We start from the raw sequence: 9,720 nt of genomic DNA, 5'->3' as shown, positions 1-9,720 counted from the left end.
CATGGCGCCGTCATCTATGCGACCAAGGGCATCACTCGGTGCCTCCTGAATGAAACAACCAACAATAAGAACGAGAAGGAGCTTGTGCTAAACACAGAAGGAATCAACCTCCCAGAGCTGTTCAAGTATGCAGAGGTAAGACAGGCTGTCTGCTGGCCTAGGACAAAGCATTAGCCCTCACCCCATGTTGTCTCAGGACCCGGCCACCGGGAGGCTCGCTCCAGCCGATTTACTCTGGCCCTTCCTGAGCCATTCGTGCTTCCAGGCCACATTCCCCAAACCAAGTGTGCGTACCCTCGTCCGCCTCCCGGGGATTCTGGGGCATGTTAGCCTCATTCAGGTCCCCAGTGAAGCACCGTGCTGAACTTATCCAACCCAGAGTTGCCCGGGCTAATTTGAGTAGAGTTTTTTTCTTGAAATTAAGACCCTCGGGCCGGGCGTGGTGGTTCACACCTGTAATCCCAGCACTTTGGGAGGCCGAGGCGGGCAGATCATGAGGTCAGGAGATCAAGACCATCCTGGCTAACATGGTGAAAGCCCGTCTCTACTAAAAAATACAAAAAAACTAGCCGGGCATGGTGACGGGCGCCTGTAATCCCAGCTACTCAGGAGGCTGAGGCAGGAGAATGGCGAGAACCTGGGAGGTGGAGTTTGCAGTAAGCCGAGATCGCGCCACTGCACTCCAGACTGGGGGACAGAGCAAGACTGTCTCAAAAAAAAAAAAAAAAAAGAAATTAAGACCCTCCCGAAGTAGAGTTGTAGGAAATCATTGCTGCATCGCCTGCCTAGATGCTGTTCGCTTTATCTGGTAAAGGGGGTCCCAGGGGTAGAGGTGCCCTGGCATTCCTGTCCCACCTGCTCACCAGCTCGTCTGTCCTTTCCTCTGAGCTGTGTCTCCAAGTTCTCCCACTTCACCAACTCTCCCAGAACTTTCTGAGTTTCCCCCACAGAACACTGAGGATCTGGGGCCCTCTAGCCTAAGCCCCCAACAAGTCTACACTAGGCTAGCAAAGCTCCCCCTGCCATGTACGCTTCTGCCCCCGCCAATGACCACCCTGCAAAGTCTCCTGCTCCCCTGAACCCTTTTACCAAACACTTCCCAGAGGATGAGCAGGGAGATTGGCACCTGCCGAGAGTGCAGGGTGAGAGGCTCCTCCAAGACAGCTCAGCCGTAGCCTTGGCCCCTTGGTGAGGCCCAGCAGATGCCCGTGCGGCTGACCAGCCCCCACTCCGTGCACCCTGGAGGGGTGTGTAGTGTGTCGCTGCTGGGGGAGCTTTCCTTGCCTCCCAAAGGAAGCCTTAATCCTAGTAAACAGGTGTCTCAGTTTAAAAATAAGAAGAAAAAATCCTTTTCTTCCTATTGAATCTAAAGCATGTCCAAAGTTATCCCTGGATTCTTGTAATGACAATACAGACCTTGGGCCCCGGCCAGCGAGCCGTCAGCAGCTCTGCCTAGCCATCTCCTTCTGCTAATCCTGGGCCACCTCTTGACCACTTTGTCTTCAGCTGTACCGAGCTGCCAGACACAAGGAGAGAGAGAGCGGCCAGGGGGAGATATGCAGGCAGAAGGGAGCAGAAGGCCAGGCCCTCTAAATAAATCCCTTCCTTCCTCTCTCCAGGTCCTGGATCTGCGCCGCCTCTACTCCAACGACATCCACGCCATGGCCAACACGTACGGCATCGAGGCCGCGCTGCGGGTGATCGAGAAGGAGATCAAGGATGTGTTTGCCGTGTATGGTAAGAGGAGCTTGCAGATAACACCCCAAGGTCTGGGTGCCAGCCAGGATACCAGAAGGCTCAGGGCAGGAGGGTCAGGGCCGTGTCGGTCCAGCATCGAGTCAGTCCAGCACCAAGGCAGGCACTGCAGCACGGGTGCAGTGAGTGCACCTGTAGGAGCCTTCAGATCTGTGAAGAGGTGACATCTCCCATCACTGAGGCTGCTTCAATGGTGTCTCATCTGCTGGTCCCTTAGAGGAAGCTCCTGATTGATGACTTGGCCCCATCCTGCCTTTGGGGTTTTAGTTCCCAAGTGAAAACAGTGCGGTTAGGTCCTCACTTCCTGTGCTGCTGGAAGGAAGCGGGAAGCAGGATGCAGGGGTCAGGGGAAAAGATGCCCCAGACCACAGGGAAGGGTTAAGTAGCTTGAGCAGGTGGCGGAGCTGCAGGGGAGCCCCAGAGTCTAACTCCCAAGCCATGTGCTGATGTGGAGGCAGCCTGGCTTGTGTCTGCTGACTGTTCCCGTGGTCACTGCTTAATCCCTCCTAATTTTACCTCCCGTTTGACAGGCATCGCGGTCGACCCTCGCCATCTCTCCCTGGTTGCTGATTATATGTGCTTTGAGGGTGTCTACAAGCCACTGAATCGCTTTGGGATCCGGTCAAACTCTTCCCCGCTACAGCAGATGACGTTTGAAACCAGCTTCCAGTTTCTGAAGCAAGCCACCCTCCTGGGTTAGTGCGTGGGCAGGAGCCCTGGCCTCCCCTCTCCTGACCACCCATGGGCATCTTTCCATGGTTCCTTTCACACCAGTGGGATCTTGGGATCTGAGGGGAGCTGGGGCAGCTGGAGGGGGCTGAACAGCAGACACGACAGCTGCCTCTACCCTTTGAAGGAACAGGAAGAGGGCCTTCCCCTCTCAAGTGCTAAAGCGGGGTCGCCTCGTGATCCCACCAGCTTCAGAGACTCAGGACCCACCTGAGTCCTGAGGCTTCAGTGTTCAGCCCCCCAATCCCCTCATGGCATTCCCAACTTCCACCTCAACACCCTGACACGCGTTCTTGTGTCTCTGCCAGGATCCCACGATGAGCTGAGGTCTCCTTCTGCCTGTCTTGTGGTTGGGAAGGTTGTCAAGGGCGGGACAGGCCTGTTCGAGCTCAAGCAGCCCCTGAGATAGCGGCTACCCCAGCACCATCTGCCCAGCTCCAAGGACCTTCGGTGAAGGCGTGGCCCAGCCTGCCTTCTGCATGAGAGGACCAGGAGACTGGAATCCAGGGCAGTTCCAAGTGACGGTACAGAGCACAGCAGCGACCTTGGGCCTGAAAGCAGTGGGCCTCTGAGCTGGGCCAGCTTCACCTGGAAAGTGACAGAGTTGCTCATCCTTGCCCCTCCCTGTCTCTGGATTTTTATCAAGGTTTATCAAGTCTTCTGAGTCCCCCTGAGATGGCTGGGGCCTCACCTGTGCTGCAGGAGGCCTCTATGGCATAACCCTTAAGGAGAAGTCCTGATTCACTGAGAAGACCAAGGGGAAGCCACGCTTTGCTACTGGGGACCCCAGGCACCTCCAGAGTAGGGAAGCGGGGTTCTTTTGCTGTGAGTGGCCAGGGACAACAGACAAGATTCCTGGGGGCTCCCGATGAGCAGGAACATGGAGCCTGCTGCCCAAGGCCTGCTTCTTCCGGCTGCTCCAGCCCCTGGGGGCAGAGTCCACAGAGAGTCCCCATCAAGACTTCTTCCCTAAGTCAAGTACAGGGTAGCACAGTCCTCCACCCACCCAACCTCTCTGCCTGTCCAGGGTCCTGGCCCTGCCACTGTGTGGCAAGGTGTCCTTCTAGATCACATCAGCCCCAAGGCTGGGGGCAGTCGCTCTAGGGCCGCAGCAGTTCACTCCCACACATAGAACCCAGGTCACTGCTGGGGCGATTGAACAGGTTGCCTGGCTTTTCTCTGCTGTCAGCTTGGTGCGGAGGCCTATGTTCCGCCCCATACGCCCCGTAGGCCCTGCTTATGGGAAGGAACACAGGCCTCCAGCCCAGAGGACTGTGCCGCCCTGTTCTTGGTCGTCCACATTTCCTCTACCTCTAGCACCAGCAACGCATTTCCCTGGCATGGGCAGAAAAGACAGAGAGGACTGCCCGGCCACCCATCGTCTGGGAAGTGAGGAGCGCCTCTGCCCGGCCACCCATCGTCTGGGAAGTGAGGAGCGCCTCTGCCCGGCCACCCTGTCTGGGAAGAAGTGAGGAGCGCCTCTGCTCGGCCGCCCCGTCTGGGAAGTGAGGAGCCCCTCGGCCTGGCCACCCATCATCTGGGAAGTGAGGAGCGCCTCTGCCCGGCCGCCCCATCTGGGAAGAAGTGAGGAGCACCTCTGCCCGGCCGCCCCGCCTCTGCCGGCGCCCGTCCGGAAAGAGGGCCTCTGCCCGGCCGCCCGCCGGGAAAGTGGGGCTCTGCCCGGCCCGGTCCGCCGACCGCCCCGTCTGGGAGGTCTAGCACGGAGGCCAGAAGCAATGTGGGGGCTGGACGTGGTGGCTCACGACTGTGGTCCCAGCACTCTGGGGGGCCAAGGCGGGTTGATCACTTCAGGCTAGGAGTTCAAGACCAGTCTGGCCAACATGGCGAAACATATGAAAAATACAACAGAAAAACCAACCAACCAACCCAGTGACAACAAAACAGGTCTACCCTGGAGTCATGCTCTAATTTTTTCTATTTTCCTCCCTTTCTGATCCTTTATCCCACTTTCTTTTTCTTCCTCTTCTCCTTCTTCTTTGTCAAATAGAGGATTGAGTTATTATCACTGATCCATATAAAGTCCCTCTCTCATTTATTTTCTTTAATTCCCACTCCCCATTTCTATTCCCCGTCTTCCCATGTGCAACCTTCCTAATATGTTTGATACGCATCTTTTTGTTTGTATGTATTTTTAGAAAATGTTTATTGTTTTGTGTGCAAAAAAAAAATTAATAAAAAAAAAAAAAGAAAAGACAGAGAGGACTTGTACAAAGGCTTTTGTAAAACCAGAGGCTGCTTCTGTCTTTGTCTACTGTTATTTCAGCTCAGGGTGGGTAATAAACATCATTGGAACTAGCTGTTAGGAAAGAAAAAAAACTTGGGTTTTTTAAAACCATTTTTTCCCTTGGTTTGCAGTTTCTGCATCTGGATTTGAGAACCCAGGGCAGGGATTTTCTTGGCACAGTCAGGTCTTGGGTCCCTCTTCCTGTTCTTTCTTGTCTGAGGCCTTAGGGGGAAGAGCTCAGCCTTTGCAGCCTCCTCCGCCTCTGCCCCTGGCCTACCTCTGCAGTGACCTCCTTCCAGAGTTAGCTGCTGGCCCTGTGGCCAGGAGAAGCACCAGGGGAGAAGCCTTTATGCAGAAGCTGTGCTAGCCTTGGTCTAGGGTGGGGAGGCTGCTGCTGTGACCTTAGGGGTAGGGTTGGGGATCAAGGGAGGCTTTGTCAAGGGAGAGTGACCATGTTGCTCCCTACAGACATGCAATAGGACCCAGCCTGCACTTCCTAGGCCTACATTGGGGAAAGCCCGACGGAAATCAGTACCTCCTAACAGGGTCTGCCAGGTTCACCAAGGCATGGGCACAGAGGAATATGACAGTTTTGAGGCAGGCAGGAAGGGCCCAGCCTGCAGGGTAAGACATTCACTCTTTGAGTTAAAGGGCATATTCACTTGATGATTTCTACACACACTAGAATTGTGAGAGTGTCCTTAAAGGAGATCACAGAGTAACCTGGTGACTGACACATGGTGAATGGATGACTCTTGGTTCCATGGGTTCCATCTCTCCCAGGCACTGAGGGCGCAGAGGCAAAGGAGCAAGCCCTGCATATTGGCAGGGCTGTGACCATCACACTTAGATCAGACCCCCGACCTGTTTTGGGATGTGAGGGATGCCCTTCTGCCCCACCCATCCACATGGTTCCTGGGCAGCTCTGCTTCTTTCCTGATGGATGAGTATTAAGACAGCATGTCTGGTTTTTAAACACATTTGGGAGCCTGCACATCCTGATGATCAAGGACTCTCACTGTGGTGGCCTTAGGGAATTGCACTCTCACTTTGGTGGTTCTCTATGCTCGGAAGCCTCTGAGAGTGGCCTTGGCAGTTTAACATGGCAGAGGCTTTGGAGTCTTCTTAGGACTGTAAGTGCCCATTGAGGATGCATTTGAGTTTTGGAAAGTAGGCCCAAGTCAAATCTGATGGATGGATTCAAGGACATGCACTAATCTGCATTGTCATTTTTAATCAAAATGTAATGGAGAGGCCGGGCGTGGTGGCTCACGCTTGTAATCCCAGCACTTTGGGAGGCCGAGGCGGGCGGATCACGAGGTCAGGAGATCGAGACCACGGCGGATCACAAGGTCAGGAGATCGAGACCATGGTGAAACCCCATCTGTACTAAAAATACAAAAAATTAGCCGGGCGTGGTGGCGGGCGCCTGTAGTCTCAGCTACTCGGAGAGGCTGAGGCAGGAGAATGGCGTGAACCTGGGAGGCGGAGCTTGCAGTGAGCCGAGATTGCGCCACTGCACTCCAGCCTGGGCAACAGAGCGAGACTCCCGTCTCAAAAAAAAAAAAAAAAAAAAAATGGAGATTGATCATTTGGTGGGGTTCACAAACTTTTCATGAGAGCTGTGAGTTCTTTTTTTGAGATGGACTTCTGCTCTTGTTACCCAGGCTGAGTGCAATGGCGCAATCTCAGCTCCACTGCAACCTCCACCTCCCGGGTTCAAGCGATTCTCCTGCCTCAGCCTCCCAAGTAGCTGAGATTATAGGCATGCGCCACCACGCCTGACTAATTTTTGTATTTTTAGTAGATGGGGTTTCACCATGTTGGCCAGGCTAGTCTCGAACTCCTAATCTCAGGTGATCCGCCTGCCTCCACCTCCCAAATTGCTGGGATTACAGGCGTGAGCCACCATGCCCGGCCTCGACTTAAGCATTTCATAGAAATCCTGAGATGCCATTAGCTAGCCACTGTTTGGACATCCTTCTCACCTTGCCCTTTGGGGTGATATCCATACCTACTTGCTTGCTTCTAACAGTTTTTTAAATTTGTTTTGTAGAGACAGGGGTTTTGGTTTATTGCTCAGCCTGGTTTCAAACTCCTGGGCTCAAGCGGTCCTCCACTGTGGCCTCCCAAAGTGCTGGGTGGTGTGAGCCACTGTGCCTGGCCAGTTAATTTTTTTTAGTGTCCCTTTTCTGGGTTCTCAACAGAAACACTATCAGCATTCCCACAGATATTCCTGTGAGTCTTTGAAACATTTTCTATCCTGCATTGAGTAAGAATAAAACCGAGGAAGGGATGAAGCACCTTGTCTCATCCCCAGTCTGGAATTTGAACCTTCTTTTCTCTTCACTTTGCCCTGCCTCCAAATAATATGTACAAATGTCTGTACCCATTGAGCACTAACTCCCCATTCCTTCCACCTCCCCAGCCCCTGGCAACCACGGTTCTACATTGTGTCTCTGTGAATTTGACTTCTCTAGGTCCCTCATACAAGTGGAAAAGTACAGCATGTCTTTTTGTGACCGGCTTATTTCACTTAGCATAATGTCCTCAAGATTTATCCATGCTGTAGCATGTGTCAGAATTGCCTTCTTGCTTGAGGCTGCTGATACCTCATCATGTGTATATACCGTATTTTGTTTAATCACTCATCTGTTGGTGGACACTTGAGTTGCCTCCACCTCTTGGCTGTTGCAAATAACCCTGTGAACGTGGATATACAGCCATCTGAGGCCAGGCCGGGCGTTCACACCTGTAATCCCAGTACGTTGGGAGGCTGAGGCGGGCGGATCATCTGAGGTCAGGATTCGAGACCACCCTGGCCAACATGGCGAAACCCCGTCTCTACTAAAAATAGAAAAATTAGCCGGGTGTGGTGGTGCGCGCCTATAATCCCAGCTACTCAGGAGGCTGAGGCAGGAGAATCGCTTGAACTCAGGAGGTGGAGGTTGCAGTGAGCCGAGATTGTGCCACTGCACTCCAGCCTGGGTGACAGAGTGAGACTCTGTCTCAGAAAAAAGACAAATATCTGAGACCCTGCTTTCCTTTGAATATATACCTAGTAGTGGAATTGCCGGATCATATGGTAATTCTTTAATTTTTCTGTGGGAACTGCTGTCCCATTTTCCACTGCAGCTACACCATTTTATGTTCCCACCGATGGTGTACAACAATTTCAATTTCTCCACATCCTTGTCCTTGTTATAGTAGCCACCCTAATGTGTGTGAGGTGCCATCTTGTGGTTTGGTGTGGGCTGTGTTTCAGTCAGATGTTGGGACCCTTAAGTGTTCTGCATCTGTGGAGAGTTAGGAACCACTTAAGGAGTGTCTGTTGCTTGCCAATCTTAAAATTTTTAGTTTGCACCTGAATCAGGGGCTGTAGGAGTCCAGACTGCTCTTGAAATAGAAAAGACTGGTCGTTAGAGGCTGGTTCGTTGAGTCTTTCATCGTTGAGTGATAGCACCTCTGCAGATGGCTCAGTGGGGCAGCTCCATACCACAGCCTGCCCTTGAGGTTGTATAGTTTAGATAGGTCACAGAGTTGCTGGGCCTACCGCAGGTCTCCTGACCCTGGTGCAGTTTTACTTCAATCACAACCACCAAAATAGCTACAGTCAAAAATTCCAAAGTTCCTACACCATCAACCTCCACCCCACTTCCATCTAAAGTCCACTTAGAGGCTCTCAGTTTTGCACCTTGGAAACACTTAGGGAGCTTTTTAAAAAGATTGATTCTGTGTATTTAGTAGAGATGGGGTTTCACCCAGCTACTCAGGAGGCTGAGGCAGAAGAATCACTTGAACCGGGGAGTTGGAGGTTGCAGTGAGCCGAGATCGTGCCACTCCAGCCTGGGCAACAGAGTGAGACACCGTCTTAGAAAAAAAAAAAAAAAAAAGATTGATTCTGGCCAGGCACAGTGGCTCACACTTACAATCCCAGCACTTTAAGAGACCCAGGCAGGAGGATCACTTGAGCTTAGGAGTTTGAGACTAGCCTGGGCAACAGAGTGAGACCCTGTATCTACAAAAATTAGCCAGGTGTTGTGACATGTGCCTGTGGTCCCAGCTACTCAGAGGCTGAGGTAAGAGGAGCAAGTGAGCCCAGGAGTTCAAGGCCGCAATGAGCTATGATCGCACCACTGCACTGCAGCCCGGTGACAAGAGTGAGACCCTGTCTGAAAAAAAGATTGATCCCAAGGCCTTGCCCAGATTCTGATTTTATTGGCCTGGAGTGTGGCCTAGGCATTAGAAGATCTTCAAGAGAGTCTAAGGTGCAGCGGAATTGAGATCCACGGACAGAAAAAGTCCTAAATTGTGGAAATGCACCGCCACCGTCACCACCTATCGGTACGATGACATCTCAAGGAGTGAGTCACTGGCCCTAGGTTTCTGCAGTAAGATCTTAAGATCTGATCTCTGCCCTCAAGTGAGTGCGTGTGCAGTAAAGCTGTCATCGTGCCATGGCAGATGTCTGCAAGGACTTTACAGTGGGGTCCAAAGGATGCCACCATCAGCTCCACCTGGGGCTCAACAAAGCCTGAAAGAAGAAAGGGATGGTGCTTCCAGCAGAAATCTGGAGGCCTGCAGCCCTGCCAGCCCAGCACAGCGAGGCCATTTGTCCAACTTAAAAGTCCCTGCCAGCAGGGGCAGAAGGAGGGAACTCAGCCAGCCAGCGTTTCCTACAAGCAGCTCCATGAGAGGTTTCCACTTAAAATGCTAAATCATAATTATTTAATCAGATTCGTTCCTTAAGTTCTTTAAGCAGCATCGCTGTCCTACCACAAGTGGTCATCAAGGAGCAGGGTTTAACTCTGAGTTACCCAGCAGGGTACCTGGGTAACTGCCTGGGTTGAGGTACCCAGCAGGCTTCATGTGCACGTGCACACTGCCCCCTGATGAGACCTCGTTTATTCACAGGCTCAGGTGTCACTGCAGCTCCTCAGTGACTATCTTCACGCAAGTTGGACTCAATGGCCTGGGAGGTTTGTTCTAAC

At 52.6% G+C, this 9,720-nt stretch overlaps 1 protein-coding gene across 1 annotated transcript; it reads left to right on the top strand.

Annotated features, from left to right (window-relative positions):
• The first annotated feature begins 6 nt into the window (after positions 1–6).
• LOC116464824 (DNA-directed RNA polymerase I subunit RPA1-like) lies at positions 7–4,066 on the top strand. The gene is made up of 4 exons (XM_032148072.2): positions 7–135; positions 1,620–1,737; positions 2,286–2,450; positions 2,793–4,066. Exons 2-4 carry the CDS (start codon positions 1,662–1,664, stop codon positions 2,891–2,893), a joined length of 342 nt encoding a protein of 113 aa, XP_032003963.1. The 5' UTR covers positions 7–135; positions 1,620–1,661; the 3' UTR covers positions 2,894–4,066.
• Positions 4,067–9,720: the final 5,654 nt, after the last annotated feature.

The sequence above is a fragment of the Hylobates moloch genome, unplaced genomic scaffold (assembly GCF_009828535.3).
Source record: "Hylobates moloch isolate HMO894 unplaced genomic scaffold, HMol_V3 SCAFFOLD_1859, whole genome shotgun sequence".
In the NCBI taxonomy this organism is placed as follows: Eukaryota; Metazoa; Chordata; class Mammalia; order Primates; family Hylobatidae; genus Hylobates; species Hylobates moloch.
This window is presented reverse-complemented; position numbering and strand designations above follow the sequence as displayed.